The sequence below is a fragment of the Piliocolobus tephrosceles genome, chromosome 17 (genome assembly GCF_002776525.5).
Source record: "Piliocolobus tephrosceles isolate RC106 chromosome 17, ASM277652v3, whole genome shotgun sequence".
Taxonomy (NCBI): domain Eukaryota; kingdom Metazoa; phylum Chordata; class Mammalia; order Primates; family Cercopithecidae; genus Piliocolobus; species Piliocolobus tephrosceles.
Window position 1 is genome coordinate 35,359,272 of NC_045450.1, and position 19,867 is coordinate 35,379,138.

At 53.1% G+C, this 19,867-nt stretch overlaps 1 protein-coding gene across 1 annotated transcript in view; it reads left to right on the forward strand.

Moving 5' to 3' along the window:
* Positions 1-19,867, forward strand: part of NKD1 (NKD inhibitor of WNT signaling pathway 1) — a 90,229-nt gene that overhangs the window by 55,806 nt on the left and 14,556 nt on the right. Inside the window, exons 4-6 of the mRNA XM_023209908.1 lie at positions 2,417-2,483; positions 15,670-15,776; positions 19,554-19,649. Of these exons, the coding sequence (XP_023065676.1) occupies positions 2,417-2,483; positions 15,670-15,776; positions 19,554-19,649 (270 nt within the window). The remainder of the gene's footprint in view (positions 1-2,416; positions 2,484-15,669; positions 15,777-19,553; positions 19,650-19,867) is intronic.

Here is a 19,867-nt window from a genome sequence, read left to right on the forward strand (position 1 = left end):
CATTTTACAAATAAGTAGACTGAGGTCCAAAGGCGAGGCAGGCGGTACAGCAAGGATGTGATCCTGTGTTTGGCTCCACATCCCACATGGCTTCTGGCCTAGAGACTCAAAGCTCTAGGAGCATGCACACTGCACGCCGCAGACCCTGGCTGTGTGGCTCAGCGGAGGAGATGCTTTTTTTTTTTTTTTTTGAGATGGAGTCTCACACTGTCACCCAGGCTGGAGTACAGTGGTGCAATCTCAGCTTACTGTAGCCTCTACCTCCCAGGTTCAGACGATTCTTCTGCCTCAGCCTCCCAAGTAGTTGGATTACAGGTGCCCGCCACCACGCCTGGCTAATTTTTTGTATTTTTAGTAGAGACGGGGTTTCACCATGTTGGCCAGGTTGCCTGACCTCGTGATCCACCGGCCTAGGCCTCCCACAGTGCTGGGATTGTAGGCGTGAGCCACTGCACCTGGCCGGGGAGAGAGAATTTTTGCAAAGTTGAGCATTGGCACAGCACAGTGCGTCCATGGACCATGCCTCCAGGGAGCTTTCCAGTGTTCTTCAGAGCAGGGTGCTGTTGAGTGGTGAGAGGCCTATCCTGGAACTTGCCAGAACTCTGCTTTCTGGGTGTGTCAGAGAGCTTGGTCCTCTGAACAGGGAGTGCTGAAGCTGTCATCGGTGATGACTGGGGTGCCTTGAGCACACGTGGTCATCGTTACAGGGTCCCACACGGCTGCCTTGTTGGTGGCGATGTCTGGAGTCTTTAAACTCTTCCAAGTGTGCCAGTAAAAAGACACGAGTACTCAGACGTCTCATTGATGCTGTCACCCGGCTGCGGTGCAGTCAGGGTGGCAGGCGCAGAGGCCCCCTCTGCAGAAGACCTCAACGTGAAGAGGTGCACAGATTCTCTTGAAGACTGTTGCCTGTTCCCTCGAGGAAGCTCTGCCTACCAGCCTTTCAGGGGGCAGCGGCACCCGTCTTTCTCCTGCATGAAAGATGGGCTTTAATTGGCTGCTGGGGCGTCCCAGCCATCTAATGATGCCACCTGTGTGCATCCCTTTCCTGTCATCGTCTCCCAGCTCCCCTGTCAACTCGGGCTCTGTTAACACAAACAGCCAGTTTACAAGCCCAGGAAATGTTCGATGATTATAATAATTGGCGGAGGAGGAGAGGGAAGCCATCCTGACTGGAGGAATAAAGTAGCCTGGTTTTGAAGTAAATGGGACACCAGAATCTGAATGGCCACATTTTAACAGCTTTTAAGAAAGAGTGTGTAATGCCCTAGAAGGATTTGAAAGAAGAAAGAGAATAGCCACAAAATGTTAGCTGTTTGTCTTTAAAACGAAAAAAAAAAAAAAAAAAAAAAAACAAGAGGCTTACCTCCTCCAGCTGTGTCCAGTTGATGAGCTCAGCAATACAAAGCTGTGTTTTTCTTTTGTTCATCAAGATGAGGACTGGCTTTTTTTAAAGCATCATCTGAGGTGTAGATTTTTTTTTTTTCTCCCAAGGAAAGGGTTGGTTTTTTTTTTTTTTTTTTTCTCTCTCTCTCTCTCTTTTATTTTCACAAAGAGAAGTTGGTGACAGCTGCTGAGTTTGGGCTTTTTTATTGCTTGTCATTTTGTATTTTGAGAAGCACTACCATAGCATCATCATCCCCCCAAACCCTTGTCTGTCCTCCCATAACAGGAGTATTTCCTAAAGCGGGTTTCTTGGGACACAAATCTCGTGATGCTTTTGAAAAACGAAGCTCCATGGTCTGAGTAAGTTTGGAGAATGCAAAATATGCCAGCACTTGGAGATTCACAGTGTTTAGAACCATAGTAAAAGTCCTGATAAGTCCTGCTGTAAGGGATCTTGTTTAACTTTGTTTAAAAGAATCTTCTTTGATCATAGAAGTCTTCTGGCAGAATACCAATAAATACAGAAGACAGTTTGACAAGGTGTGGTCTAGCTTCTTCCATATTTGGAGTTATCCTGCTAGGGTGGGTCAGACAGATGGGGCCTTTGTTGATATCCTAGAAATTTCCCAGCTTGTGGACCAGCAACACTCCCCTCGCTAACTTGACACCTCCTGGTCAGGTTAGTTGGGATGAGATCCCAGATATCCTTAACTCACTGGTGGGGAACAGGCAGGGTGAGTGCAAGGAATCAGGCTGGTTTCCAGAAAGCATGTGTGTTGGTGAAATATGGGAGGCATGATGGAAGACCAGGTGGAGCCATAGCCTGCAGGGGCCTGAATGTTGTGCTGACACTTGTGGGTTTATGTTAAGGGCAGGAGGGACCCACCTTGGCGCTTAACTTTTCAGGTGCAATAGGATCTGCCTCACTTGACCTGAATTCCCATCAGAAGAATCAGCCCAGGGTCTTCAAGGCGCCACTTTTAATGTCTCAGCACTGGACTCCCCCTAATGCCTCTGCTTTGTCTTCTAGGAGCTCGTGGGCGACGTATTGAGAGACACGCTCAGCGAGGAAGAGGAGGACGACTTCCGGCTGGAAGGTACTCGGAGTCCATTGCTCTCTTCCCAGCAGCAGCGAGTGGGGGAAGCCGGTGTCCAGCTGGCCATGTGCCCTGCGTATTCCAGAAAATCTGCAGACGGAGGGCACAACAGGGACCTTGTGACCTTGTGACCTTGTGACTCTGGGTGGGGGTGGACTGGAGGGTGGGATGGAGGAGAGGAGTAAGAGACAGATGTGGCACTTCATAGGTCCAAGCCCAGGTAGGGGCTGGTCCTGACCCTGCACCAGATTAGCTGGTGGACCTTGGACAGGTTGTTGAAACTCTGCTACTCCTCTGGGGATAATAAGAGTAGCTGCTCAGAGTGGTGTGTGAAGTGTGATCAGGCAGTGTTGGGCATGGAGTAAGCATTACACACACTGCCTATTCCGTTTCCTCCATCGTGTCACTCCCTTGGTGCAGGAGTGCACACACACACACACAGCCAGCCTCTCACCTCTCTCCTGTGTCATCCTCCCTCCTTTCTTGAGACGGGGTCTTGCTCTGTCACCCAGGCTGGAGTGCAGTAGGTAATCATTGCTCACTGCAGCCTCGACCTCTTGGGCTCAAGTGATCCTCTCACCTCAGCCTCTCAAGTAGCTGGGACTACAGTTGCACGCCACCATGCCAAGCTAATTTTTAAATTTTTCTGTAGAGACGGGGTCTCACTATGTTGCCCAGACTGGTCTTGAACTTCTGGCCTCAAGCAACCCTCCTGCCTTGGCCTCCCAAAGTGCTGGGGTTACAGGCATGAGCCACCGCACTTGGCCGCTGCTTGCTTTCTTCATGGTGAAGTGCCGTGTTGTAGAGAGAATCAGGACGCTCAAGTAGAGGGTCTGCTGGCTGCTGGTGTGCTGGTTTGACTTTGGGCAGGCCACCCCACCTTTCTGAGCCTCAGTTTCCACATCTGTAGAATGGGAACAAGGGCCTTTGCCCTGCTTGGCTCCCAGAATTGGTGCCAGGAACGGATGACAGCATGAAGCAGAGTGTTTGCTGAATGGGAGATTTCAAATTCAGAAGCAGGAAGAAATCACCAAATGGGGGGCTGCCTTATGAGAGTAAGGAAGGACATCTCTGCTGAGACCAGGGCAGACAGCTGGCTGGAGAGCTGGGGGGCCATGGTGCAAGGGTCTGCAGAGGGGGATCCAGGCCTGCGGGTGTCCGAAGGGCCGCAAGAGGAGAGCAGACCGTTCTGGGAAGTTCTTAAGGGGACCCTGGGCCAGACCTGAGGACCGTGGCCACATCTGGCCTGAGAGCTGTTATAAATATAGAATCTTCGCTCCAGCCCAGGCCTGCTGAATCCGATCTGCATTTTAATAAGCTCCCCAGGTGACTTGCATGCACACTACGCTCGGAGAAGCACTGTTTGAAGATACTCCGTTGCCTAGAAGTTGGAGGCAGGTTGGAGAGCCAGGTATCTAGCAAACTTTGTTCAAATGTAAGCAGGCCCCAGATCAAGGGGGAGGAGTCCCGTGAACAGAAAGCTTTGTATGTGCATACAGTCTGATATCTTTTATGTAAAAGAAGGCACCAGACCATCCTCAGGAGTTTCTTAGGGTACCACATGTGCATATGACTGTGTGGATAGAGGCCTAGACAGATGATAACCATAGCTCTTTCCAAACATGGGAGGAGACTTAAGTCTGTGTTATCTGCATTTCATGGTTAAACGTTTTTAAGAAGAACATAGTTGGGCATGGTGGCTCATGCTTATAATCTCAGCACTTTGGGAGGCTGAGGCTGGAGAATTGCTTGAGCTCACGAGTTCAAGATTCTAAAATTATATTTTTTAAAAAATCAAAAAAGAACATAATTATGTATTCCTTATGAATTTAAAAACTAATGTCAGTATTTAAAAGTGAAAACCATAAATAAGGCAGCAGGAGCAGAGCTGCTCTGGTTTGAGTCAGGTGGGCATTTGGACCTGTCCGTGTGGCCCTTAAGACCCCATGAGGGACCCTGGACCCAGTGGCCATCTGTGGTCCTCTGGCACCCTTGGTCCTGTGGTCTGAGGCCGCCCACCCCAGGGTGGGCAATATGGTGTGGATGGCAGGCCACCACATGGCTAGGTCTGGTGAGAGCAGGTGCTACTGAGTTCTGGCCACAGAAAACCAGCTGCCTGCTCCGGGCCTGGGGCTGGGGGGTCCCTCTGTGCTACTGGCCAAGGGAGAAAAAGCTGAGTCCTGAATCTCTTCTTTGTCTTCCTGTTGGCCAAGTTCATTGCCTCTTGGCGGGCTGGAGAGCTGTTTAAGAGAGAAAAAAGGCCATCTGAGGCGTGAAGATAAAAAGAAGTCTTTTAGCCATCCCAGGAGAGGATGGCTTTAGCTCCCGCGTTGTTATGTAAAGCCGGCCCTAATCCAGCGTCTTAACCGCCTTAACTGGCCAGCTGGGAGCGGGAGGGATGGGAGATTAAGGCTGGGCTTGGTGCGAGGGCCAGGGCTGCAGAGCTCCTTTTGAACTGGGGAAAGAACAAAGTAAACATCAAAAGTCCCAAGCTCTGAGAGCTGGCTGGGCGTGGCAGGGCTGGTGAGGTGAGGCTTTCGTGGGGAGGAGGGGAGAGGGCCCCCTCCTCAGCTGACCCAGCTGGGGTCTGAGGACCGGCGAGGGGTGACCCCATGCTTACCTTCAGTGCACACCCGGCCTCCCTGCCCCACAGCTGGGCAGCACTCCAGGTAGTCGCAGCCTGTGGCTTGGGCCCCACGGGGAGAATGGGTGCCAGGCTGTGTTCTCCTGCATGGCCTCCAGGAGTCACTGTGTCTGAGGGTGCTCCAGCCACTGCTTCGTCCCCCTCTCCCATCTCCCTTTCTCCAGGAACTCCCTGCCTCTCACCTGGTGAACCCTGCCCCCGCCCAGCTTCTTGGCTGTCTCTGTGTCTCACCTCTGGGCCTTTGCTCATTCTCCTTCTGCGTCCTCAAGTGCCTGGTTCCTATCTCTCCACTTCCTGGCATCTTTCTCTAGGAAGCCCCCTCTGCAGGGCACGGTCCAGCCTGCAGGGTCCCTGCTTCCTAAAGGAGATGCTACAACCACTGAAGTCAGGCAGCCCCTCCTCCTCAGGACCAGGCCCGGGCCTCCCAGCTTCCAGGGCAGGCCTTGCTTTGCCCCTGCCGCCCCCTCCCCACTGGCCTGACGTGCAGACGTGGCAGCCCTTGGGGTGGTCTCTGCTTCCTCAACCCAAGGGTGGATGTGCCTGGAGTTGCTCGTTCGGCCCAGCAGGGAGCAGTGCTAGGACCGAGACCTGGTGGGGGCTTAGCAGCACTCTGGAAACTCAGGTCCTGTTCAGCTCTGCAATGGTCCCTAACTTTGCCTTCCTCATCTCTCCTCCCTTCATTCTGACTTTTTATGGATTTGCAGCTCAGACCCCATTCTAGCCTGGCTTACCCACACTCACTATGTGACCTTGGGCGGGTCACTTCCCTGTGGCTCAGTTTCCTCACTGGGTTCCTTGTAGCACTTCTTCGCCAGGGTTATCGTGAAGACGGTGAGGTGATGGATGTAGGTCCCAAGGGTGGCCCTGGTACAGAGTAAGTGCCCAACACACTTGAGCTGCCATGATTCTTGTTTCCTGGGTTCAGTTTTCTTGAAGAGGCGCCAGCCCGTGTTTATAATCATTTACCTAGCCCAGATCAAAGACGGCCTCTTTGCAAAGCTTCTTTAATCCTATTAGAATCTCCAAAGGCCTCCCCGTGCTCCCGGTGCCTGGAGTAGGGTCTGGCATGCTGTATGTGCTCAATAAATAAACACTCACTGAAGAAGGAAAGTCAACACCCTGTAGTCACTGAAAGCAGGCGACCCCTCCCTCTGCCTCACTGAAAGCAGGTGACCCCTTCCTCCGGCCTCTCAGGCAGGTCCTATTACCTGTGTTGGGGCCTAGGCTAGTCCGTCCAGGCTCCCAGGGGTCAGATGTTGGGCAAAGGGACTTGGGAGGCCTATAGTCTCTTTCATTGGCAGTTGGAAAACTGAAGCCCAGAGAGGGGAAGTGACCTGTCCAAGGTCACACAGCAGACTGAGAACAGAATCTGGCCCCTCACTCCTCGCCATTCGGTATGTGCTGGGCATTTGCTACAGCTAGGGGCTCTGCTGGGCCCTGGGTTCACAGTGAGCAAGGTAGGCAGGCCCATTGGTCACGACATTCACAGGAGGGAGGCAGGGATGAATACGTACATCTGCGAAGGAGCATGGAAGTTTCTGGTAGTGGTTCTCTGCTAAGAGGTAAAACCCAGGGAGAGGTAGAGTGAGGAGGCTTTTCTGAGAAGGTGATGTTTCACCTGAGATGCAGATGTCAGGAAGGAGCCAGCCATGGAAAAATGTAGGGGGAGAGCAGCTGGGCGGAGTGAGCAGAACCCCAGGGTAGAGGGAACTTGGTGTTTGGGGAAGAACAGAAAGGAGGCCGTTGTGGCATCAGGAATGAGAGTGGGGTGGTCATCAAGTGTGGGACCACGCACTTGGGTTGGAGAGGGTTGGGTGGGTGACTGCTGGATTCCTCTGACCTGTTTTAAGAAGCGAATTCTGGCTTCTGGGAGGGACTGCCCATGGGCAGGGAGGAAGGGGGCAATGAAACCAGGAGGTGATTGCAGGGTTGCAGGCGAGAGGAGATGGTGCTGGCCTAGTTTGGGAGCTTGGGGCTGTGGAGAAGTCCATGAGGCTGGGGGTTGGAGCTGGTGAGAAGGGGGTTGACGGAATAATAGAGATCAGGGATGCATCTTAGACTTTTGACTTCAGGAACTAAGGATTTGGCAGTGTCACTTCTGAAGGAGGTTTTGGCAGGTGACCATCAAGTCTCCTGTTTTTGGACCTGTTGGATTCAAGATGCCCATTTAACATCCAAGGAGAGGTACCGAGGAGGCCGTGGGATACCTGCTGGTTGGAGCTTGGGGTTCAGGGAGCAGTTGGGCAAGAAACAGAGAGAGAGCGAGTTAAGACATCTCAGGAAGTAGCCACGGACGTTGCCCAGGACTCCCGGGGAAGGCTCCCTAATACACAGGGCTGGCGGTGGCTTCCTAGGAAGGCTGGGAGGAAGGGGAGTTCACGGGAGGGCAACGGGGACCCCCAGATGGAGGGGCAGGTGCCCATGCCCTGCTGGCTCCTCTCCCTCAATTCAGAGCCCGTCCTGTCGGGGGATGTCAGCGGCCCTGACTCTCCACTCCCCTGCAGTCCCCCCAGAAGCTGAGTTGCAGCGGTGACAGAGAACAAGCGGACTTTGTTACCTTGGCAGTTTCTCTCAAGTCTGCTCCTCATAAAAGCTCAGCTGGAACAGTGGAAATTCTGACTTGTGTCAGATACCGGAGAGGCTTTAATAGTTTCAAGTAGCTCGGGGTTAGATTGTAAAAGCTGAATTTCATCACATGTTTTAACTTGGGTGGGGACGGAGGGGGAGAGTAGAAGGGACATGATATTTTTAGCCCACAGAAGGCTTTTTCTCCCCTTTCCCCCTCTCTCTCTCCCGGGGCTTCCCCCTCCCTCCCTGAACAGATGTTTCGTCTCAATCCTGTTCAGATCTCAAAGCCGAGTGGCCACCAGCCTTATGCTCTGATGAGGAAAAAAAGGCCAGAATGTTATTTGTTGGGAAGAATTTGCTCCCCCATCCCCTTTTTCCCCTTTTTTGTTTCCCCTCAGTTACAATTGGTCCATAAGCAAAATCTTGTGGCAGTAAAATGCAGCTGGGAGACAGGATGGTGGAGAAGAAGGCGCTGGTGGCGTTTCTGGTCTCAGGAAGGGGCAGACTCCCACTGGTGAGAAAGCTGGACATTGCCCTAGAGGGCACTGCCCTGGGTGAGTGAATCACTGCTGTGGTGCTGGCACTGGTGGTTTTTCCTAAAAAGCAGGATCTCAGAGAGATGGATGTGTTAAGTCAGGATTTTTTCGGTTCTTTTGGACACTCACTTAAACTTTTGGCTCATGAAATTGAAAAATCCTAGGGTAGATCTTGCCTAAAAAGGCCTGTTTGGATTCTGGAGCTAAAACCGTGTCGTGGACACATGCACGCACACACACATTCACACATGCACGTATATTCACACACTCACACACATGACTCTCTCGTTGCCCCTCTGTGTCCCTCTCCATCATCTCTCCCTCTGTCCCCTGGTAGCTTCTCCCCCACAGGTGGCGAGGGTGGCAGTGCCCAGCTCTGGGCACTGCCATCCTATGAGCACAGCCCTCTCAGGTGGAAGAAAGTTGCCAGGTCTCAGTGCTCCTTGCACATGTCGGACTCACTTTACTGACCACTTTACTGGTCACTTGACCAGGGTAAATCTAGGTTTTGTGGGACCTGAAGCTTTCAGGGGCTAAACCAAAATAAGTATCTCACCACCTCAGTCTCTCCTTAGCTCATGTCCAGAAATACCTGTATTTCCCCCAGTATCACCTCCCACAGGCACAGGATGTCAGAATGGTTAGATGACAATCTTAATAGATTGAGGATAAAATGCCTAATTTGGAAAATGTTACAAATACAAACACATATGACCACATAAACACCTTCAAAGACCCATTCTGACTTGGAAAGGGCCCATATAGGTGAGAGGGCCCAGAAGTCTAGCTTCATTAGCTTCTCCATAAACTCTCCTTTCATGCTGACCTAGGACCAGCCACATGGCCTTCAGGATGAAACAAGCCGGGTCAGGTGGGGGTACTGAGTGCAGTGTGACCCTGGAGTGGGATCAGTCTCCATAAACTACATAGACTGAGAGTGGGGGATGAGTGACTCTGCAGAGGAAAGCCGGATGCTATTATCAGAAGGAGAAGGATTGTGGGACAGGCAGGAACAGGTGTCAGCTATTGTGGTCTGACAGAGTGGAGAGGCCAGTGGTTGAGGAGTTGGGAAACTGGGATTTAGTTCTCTTTGTTCTACAACTTCTGGGTTCAAATCCTGGTTCTGCTACTTACTGTTGTTTCCTTTTGATGAAGCTGATGATGCTGATGATGATACAGCATCTATAGTGTGATAGACACTGCCCTATAGACATATATATCTCAGGGTATATATATTGGGCTGACAGAAGATTCAGATGATTAAATGAGTGATACAATAATGGTGTAATAAGGCTCACTGAGCAGGGAAGCCTAACCTAGCCCTGAGGGTGTGAGAGCATGCTGCTCAGAAGAAGGGAGGCTTAAACTGAAGACTTGAAGGATGAGCGGGAATTGCAGAGCTGGAAAGAGCATTCTTGGCAGGGATGAGAGCATGGCAGGCTCAGAAAAGGGAACGCAGTTCCATAGAGAGACAGGGCTGAGAGGCAGCAGCAGCCGGGTTGTGGAAGCCTTTGCACCCCTCAGGGGAAAGGGGGCCACTGGAGGGGTTTAAGCAGGGAAACGGCGTAATCAGTTTTGGTTTTTAAGCTTAGTTTCCTCTTTTGCACAATGCCAACAGTAGCACACTCAGTGTTAAGAGGACTTAATGGAATAATGTGTGGTACTACTAACTTCACCAGCCTCTCCGTGCGGCCCACCAAAGTGTGTGGCTGTGTTTACAAACAGAGGTGGGATCGCCAGGACCCTCATTCCCTGCAGAGAGCCTGATACAGATACTACAAGAAACCATTTGGCCTGGAATGCACATATGATATCTTTCTCTTTTTACTGGCAGCAGATTTACCCGCCTAATTATATTTGGCAGAGGCTAATATTAAAATTCATCTGCATTCCCTCGAACAGCTGCTGTCAGAAGGTTGCGGACTCAAACATCTTGGCAAGCAACCCTAAGACTAAAATATTTGCAGCAGATAATCTGTACGTGGACAATTGAGAAAGGACTGTGGATATGTCAGGGCGAGCATCCAGACTCTAGCAAGGAAGTTCTGGCTTGTGTTAAATCTTACATTGTATTCACTGAGAAGAACTTGCCAGGTAACTAGGCTAAGAGAGGGGTCTGCCATGCATTTGAAGTGTTAGTATGGGTCTTTAGTGGGGCCGATTTTGTCATAACTGTGTTTCAAATTTGTCTCTTCTTTCGAAGTTTCATATGCACCAGGCCTTTCTGGATTGTGTTAAGATAAGCTGGCATTTACTGGTATCATCCCGGGTTTGGATTTTTACCTAAATTTCAACTCCTCACCTCCCCATGGCACTTCCCAGTCTCCATCAAGGCAGAAGGTGTGGCGTATTTGTTATGTAGCCAGACTTCCTTATGCCTACCTGTAGAATGTGCTGTAGTTCAGCAGGCCTGGCAGAATCTTTGCCCTGTGCACGTATGGGAAGCGCTAGGCATTGGGCAACCCGGGAGCAGAAGCCTAGAGGGCCCCAGATCTCAAGAAACTTGCTTTCTGGCTGTGCAGATGTGGAGGCTCCTGTGAGGCAATCAGAAGGTCCCAGATAGGAGTATACAGAATAAAGTGCTAGACTGAACGGTGGGAGACAGCACCCCACTAGCTCCGGATGCATTCGTGCAAATTAGAAAAAAGCTGCCCCTCCTCAAGACACCTTTCTGCCATCTGTCCAAAGGATGTCATAAGCAATACACGTATCTAGGGTATCAGTCATGTGAGTGGCACCACCTGGGGATGTATAGTGCACAGCCTGCTTCTTGGAGCTGGTCTCCTAGTGACCCCAAGTGACCCCGGACCAAGGGGAAGAGCCCCGAGGAGCTCACCCTGCCAGACTGTTGAGGAGGGTGGGTCTGTTTTATTTCACAGGCCTTCTTCTCATGCTGTTTGGGTGGCGCCAGCTGTCAGCAGCTTGGGCTGGGTGGGCCGTGCCATCCTGCTCCCTGGGTCGCTGCCATTTGCCAGGGTAAACAGTCCTGAGTGACTGTGGCTCTCACAGCATGAGATCCCCAAGGAGCCTCCCACTGGGTCCATGAGGAGTCGGGAGGGGTGTCTAGACCCACAGTCAAAGTTGTCACCATTCAGGTATTTCCTCACTGTCTTTCCCTCTCTCTTCCTCTCCACCCCTCCCTTTTTTTTAAACTGGGGGAGGGGAGAGGGAAGAGACTGTCTTTGATCTCAGCGGAGGAAAAAAGTCTGTTCTGTTCAGGCTTTTGGCTAACACAACAAACAGTGTTTAAAATTTAACTTTGCTTAATTAATTAGTAATTCTGTTTAATGCTGTCTGATCTCCCTCCAAAAGGTATTTTGAAGCTTGAGAAGGGAACATCAAAGGGAGCCGGGTGAAGATGGTCAAGTAATGCATTTAATCTGGCAGTTGCTGAGGGTGGAGAGCTGCCAGGCTGGGAGCTAATGGGGAGAGAACCGTCATTTGGTAAACACAGCAAGCCGACTCCTCGTGGCTGTGGTGTGAGGAGGGACAGGGAGCAGCTTCCAAAGAGAAGGAGCTCCTCAAACCAGTACCACTCCCCCAGATTCATATGAGCTGACAATAGGCTTTAAGAAAGCAGAGTTGACATTTTCTTTCTTCCATGGCCACTGTATGGTTGGGCAGGTTGTGTACTGCACAAGGGTTTCCAACCAAGCAGGCAAGTTATAGGTGAAATTGTCTGTACCCTGCTCCTCAAGCACATATCCTGTGCTTGGAAGTGGAGGGTAGCACACATCTAAAGCAGCAATCAATCCACAGACTTTTTCCTGAAGGGCCAGATAGTATGTATTTCAGACTTTGTGAGCTCTGTTGCAACAGTTCAACTCTGCTGTCATAGAGTGAAAGGAGCCATGGACAATGCAAATAAGCATGGCCGTGTCCCAATAAAACTTTATTTACGGAAACAGGAGGTGGGCCAGGTTTGGCTCAGCAAATGTACTTTGCCACTTCCTGCTCTAAGTCACCCAAAAGTACTTCTTAGGCAAGTGAAAGGCCTTTTTTCCCACCTGGTCCTCTGCTTTCCTTTTTTCTTCCAAATGAGCAGTGTCTCCTGCAGTTCCTCAGACTTTCAGTTGAAGAGTGATCAGCATGATCAGCACTCCCTGAAATTAGGCCCCCAAAAGATAATTTCCCAAGGGGAAAAATGGCTGGGCTAAACCAGAATCAGAGGCAGAGAATGGACTCAGACTCTGGTGCCAAAGCTGATCTCAACAGAAATACATCATTGCAATCCCCCTTGGCATGACCTGGGCAGCCTGCAGCGAGCACTAGTCCCCCTCTTCTGCCTCCCATGAGCCTGCTCTCACTGATGGGTGGAGAGTGGTTTCTTCTGCACAGGACTGACTGGGGGCCTTGGTGGCTTGACTTAGTTTAGTTTCAGAGGGCTCATAGGTGGATGAGGCCTGGCCCCTGCCCCTGGCATTGGGATCTACATGGCCAGTTCTCTGCCACCTCTTCTGGCTACTGGGCAGGGGACAATAGGAGGGTGAATGACCTTCTTTGGTGGAGATAGAGTGCTGACCGTCCTTGTTCCTGACCCTCACAGCCCCAGGGCAAGATGGATCACAGGCCCCATGCTGGGAGGGGCCCCTGGTGGGTTCAGCTGACCTGTGGATGTCTGGGTGACTTTCTGAGCTGGAATGGGATGAGGGAGCCACTGGTGAAGAGAGGACAATCCGGACCACCGTAGTCTTTGGGGAAGACGTATGAGGGGTCGAGGAGGATGTTTTCAAGCCCCTTCAGGTGAGGAGAAAGGAAGGAAGAGGGGAGGTCCTGAGGGAAGACAGGCTGTCCGTGCATGGTGGGGGAAGAGTGCTCCAGAGGAGGAGAGAGCAGGGACAGAGGTTCCTTTTCTTTGGATTTTATCAAGTGGAACATGAAAGGCAACATTGAACCTGAAGGTGGTTTTCTGATAACTTCCCTTTGAACTTGAAGTTTGGTTTCGACAAGCCTGGCCAGCTTGCATCTCCAGCCAGGACCTCTGCAGAGAGAGGCAGCGGCTTTGAAGATGGAGCTGGGCTTTGTTTTTCTTTCTTCTTTTTCTTTCTCTTCTTTCCCCCTGCCTGGGAGGGGTGAGTAGAGGATGCTGCAGGCCGTGATATTACTCTGGTTTCTCCAGTGGGGCAGCTTGGGGTCAAGCGGGATCGTTGGGATCTGGGCTGTCAGCTGGGACCACAGCCTATCTACATCCTTGGCAAAGCCAGCATTTATCGAGCACCTACTGAGTGCCGGCCACTGTGCTCTGTAAGCTCTTTCCTCATTGCCCTTTCCCAATAGCCCTGTGAAGGTGAGGCTGTTGTGTTCCCATTTTACAGATGAGGGGACTGAGGTCCAGAGGAGTCAAGGGCCTTGTTCAAAGCTGCCTGCACAGGCTGTGTGTATTTGATATAATGCTTTTGTGTCCATTTGCATTCCTGAAGCCTCTGTTTTGAGAAAACTTAGCTGCTAACTGTCCTGTTCCCAGGAGTCAGTGGGGTGGGGTCATCGGTTCCCTGACTGTTACTACTCATGGCCAGACCTAGTGCGCTGGAGGTCTTAGCCCGTTGTGATCAGAGCTTGTTGCATCCACACAAGAATCCTCTGGGGAAGGGATTGGTAGCTTCCTCATTTTACAACTGGGGAATTGAGACGTCTAAAGAAGGTATGTGACCCACCCAGGGTCACACAGTGCCAGAGAACAGAACCCAGGTGGAGATGACCACTGCCCTGGCTGGCCGGCCTCCATTAGACAGAGAGAGGCAGGCCGAGAGAAGCACCGAGTCTCCTGAATTGAGCAATGAAAGGCAGGGAGGGGCAGCCTAGGACTGACTGTGAGCATGATTCAGGCTGCCTGGGTTCAAATCCCAGCTCTGTCATTTACTAGCAAGGCACTTATCCTCTCCAAGCTTCAGTTTTCCCATCTGGAAAATGGAGCTAATCATAATAACTGCCTCACAGGGCTTCGTGAGGATGGAGTTAGTAAACAGCAAGTGCTTAGTCATTGCTGCCTCATCTTTACGTACAGTGGCGCCAAGGGGAAGTGCCTTGGTTAACTGCAGAGGAGAGAGCTCCCAGCCCGCAGGACCGAACACAGCAGGAGAGCAGGGGCCCAGGCCCACTGGGGGCATCCCCACTGTGCCTGGCCCAGGGACTGTGCTTAGGTCCTTGCTTGCATAGCTGGGGTGTGTGAGTGTGGTAGGAGTGTGGGATCAGAGAGGCACAAAGCCCCCATCTAGTTGCTTGGCCCAGCAGCCTCATTTCTCCAGGCTGCTGACTTCCCAAGAAAGTCCTGCTTTGCCTTCCTTTCTGACTGGGGAGTCTCAGCTCCTCACATAACCCCCTTGGCCACATTTGGGTCAGGGTAGAGGGACCAGGCTCCCTTCCCGGAGTAGGAGCCAGGCCGTTTCTTCACCTTTAACACAGGACAACAAATTTACTACCCCAGGGCAACAGAGGGAATCAGATGAGAGGAGCGGTGAGTGTGGCCTGGAAAAGATGTCTCCGGCAAACCCCAGCCCCGCTATCAGACAGAGACAAAATGGCAGAAGGGACTAAAGGAGGCTTATGGGACATTCCAAGAATTGATGGCACTTTGTAGCCTGGGTCCTAGGTCAAGGAGGATGGTACTACCCTGAGCTGGCTTCCTCAGGAAAATAGTGTCAGTAGGTCCTGGGATTTCACACTCACCCTCCCACAGCTCCTGGCAGGCCACACACAGGGTCGTGACCTTTGGCAGAGAAGGGAAAACCTGGGGTGAGCAGAGGCCAAATGCAAGGTTCAGGATGAATGTGCTCCCTGAAGATGCCTTTTGTGTATGTGCGAGTGTGTGTGCATGTGTGAGTGTGCATATGTGTGCGAGCAGGTGTGATGCATGAGTGTACATATATGCGCATATGTGCATGTGCATACGTGTGTATGTGTGTGCATGTGTGCTTGTGCATACATATATGTGGATGAGCGCCAACCCAGTTGAACTCTGTTTCTGGCACTCCTCCTGGCCATCCACCAAGGTGCTGTAGGCTGTGCCCAGGTGATAGCACCTTTGAGGAGGCCAAAATGTCAGCACATAAGGCAGTAGGACTGCAGAAAATGGCCATGGTTCCTAAGCTCCCTCGCCAGGCCCCAGAAGCACCCCTCCACTCTCATCCATCTGCCCTCTGGCCTGACACTGCTCTGGGTGGCTGTGTGCCTCCACAGGGCAGAAGTCACAGGCTGATAGGGGCCTGAGGGGGCCCCCGACGGTGCAAATGGGCATACCATGCTTGGCAGGGGGTCTCCCCAGGCAGTACCAGGTGCCAGAGTAGTGTGATGTTGACCCCAGCAAATGGGCAGGGCAGGAGTGGGCCCAGCCCACCGGCGAGAATGTCCAGGCCAGGCCTGGAAGATGAAGGTGCAGTGAGTGCAGCCGCCCTGTGTCTGGACCCTGCTCCTCATGCTCCCTCGCCTCCCTCCCTGACAGTGGCCCTGCCTCCTGAGAAGAGCGACGGGCAGGGCAGCGGACATGAGAAGAAGATGGAGAGAGTGAGCGAAACCTGCCCAGGCTCCAAGAAGCAGCTGAAGTTTGAAGTAAGTTTCCTTTTGGTGCTGGCTCCTGGGGAGATGAGATGGGTTTTCTCAACTTTGTGCTTTGGGAGGAGGGAAGCTGAGGCCCTTCCAGACAGGACGGCCCTTCCTCTGCATGAACAGCACCCTCTGTGGGAGGTTCTTCCTGCCACATCTGGGGCTGTCCTGGCTCAGGGCAGACCCCAGGGACTCACCACTGCCCACCCGCTCAGCCCGGTCCCAGCCCCTCCATGCGGGGTGTGCCCAGCAGCCTGGGAGAAGGCATGAGAGTAGACGAGGGAGGCAGGACTCTGGCCCTGCTGCTGCTGTCACCTCCCTGGACCTCAGTTTGCTTGGTGAAACCTTCCCTTCCAACTCTTGAGGCTGTTCTTGGGGTGCCTGCGGGGGCTCTCAGGTGGAATGGACGAGCAGGAGGCACAGGCAGGTCCCTGACGCTCTCTGGGCCTCAGTTTCCCCATGTGGGCAACACCAGGGATGTGCCTCTCTGTGGCTCTGTGCGGTGCCTGGAGGGGGGGAGCAGAGGCTGTGGGTGGAGGTTGGTGAGGCTCTGAGCGTAGGGGTAGGAGTTGGGAGAGGGGTGCACAGGAGAGTCTTTGGGAAGAGAAGGGCCTTTGGGGTGAGAAGGGGACACTCGAGTGCCCCAGACCCAGTGGCTGCACGGTCTGTTCCCCACCGCCTGATAGTGTAGCATGCCCCTGTGCACCCAGCACAGTGCCCAGTGCTGAGAGCCAGGCCCAGGCCTGCTGCATGGAGCTTCCCCACTGCTCTGCCCTCCTTGCTCCCTCCCTCCTTCCCTCTGTTTGCCTTCCTGAGACCACCAGGGCATAGCTCTAGAGTCAGCAGGCCTGGGTTCAAATCCTGGCTATACACTTAGTGGCTGTGTGACTTTGGGGCAAGTTCCCTAAAGTCTCAGTGGCCTCACATGCCTCACCTGTAAGGTGGGGACAGTGGTGATGTCTGGTTGCATTGGGCTGTTGTCAGCATCATGAGTTCATGTGCCTAAAGGTCTGAAGTGCTTAAGAGGGTGTCCCTCTTTCAAACCAATGCTGATTGGCACCGGCTAATTGCCAGGGGACCCAGCTTAGACTGGGTGTGGTTCCTGCCGTCAAGGAGTGCACAGTGTGACCAGGGGACCGTTGAGTGCCCCAGACCCAGTGGCTGCACAGTCAGTGATGAGACGAGATCTGGGAGCCCGGGGTGGGGGTCAGGCCGAGGGGTGTGAGTAACAGACACTTGGCATTTCCAGGCTCTGTGCGGTGCCTGGAGGAGGGAACAGCAGCTGGCGGTGGAGACTGGGGAGGTGCGTGAGGGTCTGAGCATAGGGGTAGGAGTTGGGAGAGGGGTGCACAGGGGAGCCTTTGGGGTGAGAAGGGTCTTTCAGGCAGAGGGAGCTGCGGGAGCAAGGGCCTGCAGGTTGAAGTGCCAGCGTGCTGTGTGGGGAGAATAAGCCGTGTTGTGTGGCCTGTGCTGGATGGTGGGACATGGGGGAGATGCCCTGTGTGCAGGGTCCCTGGTGACCGATCTTACCCCCTTTCCAGTGTCGTCTCCCTGCCATGCCCCACCATCCTGCACAGGCCACACCACACAGCTTGCTCTCCCCACACAGCACACCAGCACTCCAGCCTCCAAGAGGCCTGAAGGCTCGCCTGAGGAGGACAGGTAGTGTCTTGTAGGAATTAGGGCTGCCAGCTTCTTCCTGGAGCCCAGCCCCACCCTAAGCCCACCTGGGTCCTTGTAGGGTCTTTTGGCTGCTTGGCAAAGCCCAGGGCTAAACTCAGTGGCAGAAGGAAGACCGGGCCTAGGCATCCTGCCTCCCTGGAAGCCCAAATGTGCTTGCTTCTGGAGGGGCAGGCTCAGGACTGAGCTGTGGTCCACAGGCAGGACTCACCTGAGAAGCCCAGATGGGGTGTGGGAGAGGCCTAGGAGACACACATGTGACAGGTGGGGCAAGTGGCCAGAGTTATTCAACTCATGTTTCTGAAGCTCAGACCCAAGCTGTCTTGGAAACAGGTAAATGGTGTGTGTGTGTGTGTGTGTGTGTACACAGGTATGTGTGTGTAGGGTGTGCACATATAGGGGTGTACCTGTGTAGGTGTGCGTGTGTATAGGTACATGTTTAGGGGTATGCATGTGTGTGTGTGTGTGTGTGTGTGTGTGTAGGGGTATGTATGTAGGCTCGTGTGTCATGCCACATGAAACAGTGCCTCGGGCAGCAATGAGGGCCCTTGGCAGGTGTCAGATGGGCGTGGCTGAAGCAAGGTTGGCTTTGAACTCAGCGTGGGTGCCTAAGAATTGCTGGAGGGAAATGGCTTAGTGCTGCAGCAGCCAGGGCCAGGACGCCGTGCTGGGGCTCACTCCCCTAGTGTTCGCAGACAGGTGCCTTCCCCTCTCTGGGGAGCTGAGCCTTCCTCCTGCCAGGCCAGCCAGATGCCACCTTCTTGATGGTGGAAGGAGAGGTGGAGTTTGGCATGCCATGGAACAAAATGGTCTTGTTTCCATAGAATCTTATGGATCTGAAAGGCTGTTTGTGGAGCCCTTTCCTGCTGAACAGCATGCTTCCTAGAACTGTTCGTCTGACACTCAGCCAGCCTCTGCACACAGCCCTCCGGTGACCAGCTCACCACTTTGCGGCTCATATTCCCTAGGGTCAGACACTTCAGGTTGCTGAAAATGATAATAATGAAATGATTGTTTCATTGATTATTGATTGAAATAATTATTTCAATGAAATAATATGTTAATCATTACAGCAAAAGTAACAGCTACTACCATTGATTGAACTTTTCCGTGTGCCAGACAGTGCTCCAAGCACAGGTGTAAACGACACCAGCATTTACCCTCCACTTCCTGTTTCCAGTTCCCCTAAGCAGACCTGGCCACATGGCACTGGGAGCAGGCAGTGTGTAGGGGAGGCGATCCTGGAGCACAGGTGCGAGGAAGGAGGGAAGCCAGGGAAATCTGGGTTCATCTGTGGGCTCTGGCTGCTGGAGAGCCTCCTAGGAGCCATGTAGCATGCGCTCAGATTTGTCCCAGGGAGGGGTAAGGAGGCCTGGCATTTCCACTGCCTCCTGTCCCTCCCTTGTTCCATCGCCTCTGCGCATTCCTTCCTGGGCTCTTCAGGGCTGCCCTGAGACAGAAAAGCGTACATGAAGCGGGAGGTTGGAAACTGTCCCCACCACAGGTGCAGGGAAACAACTGGGCTGAGGGCATGTGGGTGGGGCATTTAATCTTCCCAGCAACTTCGTGGGAGACAGGCTATCATTTTCCATAATGTATACAAAGAGAAACTGAGGCAGAGCAGAGGACAGTGACATGCTCAGGGTCACACAGCTGTGGAGGGCCCTGCAGGGGCTGGGGCCTGGGGCTGACTGACACCTGAGCTCCTCATGCTCATGCTGTCCTACCCTGGCATGCTGCTGGGGCTCCCAAGTTGATGCTCCCTTGCCTTCTAGTTGCTTCTTGCCCTTGGTCCAAGTTCAGCTTTTCTGAGACCACAGTGCCTCTTCTCAGACCCCCTGTGTTTCCTTTGTCTTTCAAGACCCACAGACCACAGGCACCCCTGCAGGCATCCCTCCCTAGGCCAAACCTCCTCTGCCCGGGCTCTGGCTACCCTCCTGGGCCAGTTCTGTCTTGGCCAAGGTGCTCCCTGTCCACTCAAGGTCTGGGGAGGGCAGAGGACAGGTGGCCGCCCCTTGGCCTGGCTTCTGGGCCCAGGCTTCCACCACCCAGTCAGTGTTGCCACGGATAGGGGACCAGCCCCACCCATCTCTCTGCATCCAGGAGCTCCAGTGCGATGTGTCCGTGGAGGAGGACAGCCGGCAGGAGTGGACCTTCACCTTGTACGACTTTGACAACAACGGCAAGGTCACCCGAGAGGTGAGTGCACCTGCCTGGCCTCACCCCGCCACTGCCACTTCTCACCCCTGCATCGGTCCTGCCCCTCAGGGAAAGCTGTAATAGCTGGGGAGTTGCTGGGAGCTCCTGCGAGATCTGGAGGAGCATCCCAGAGCTGCTGGCAAGTGGGAAGAGAGGACAGGGAGGGAGGGCAGCTCCCCAGCTCTCAGCCCAGGCACTGCCCCTCAGTGTCCTCTCTT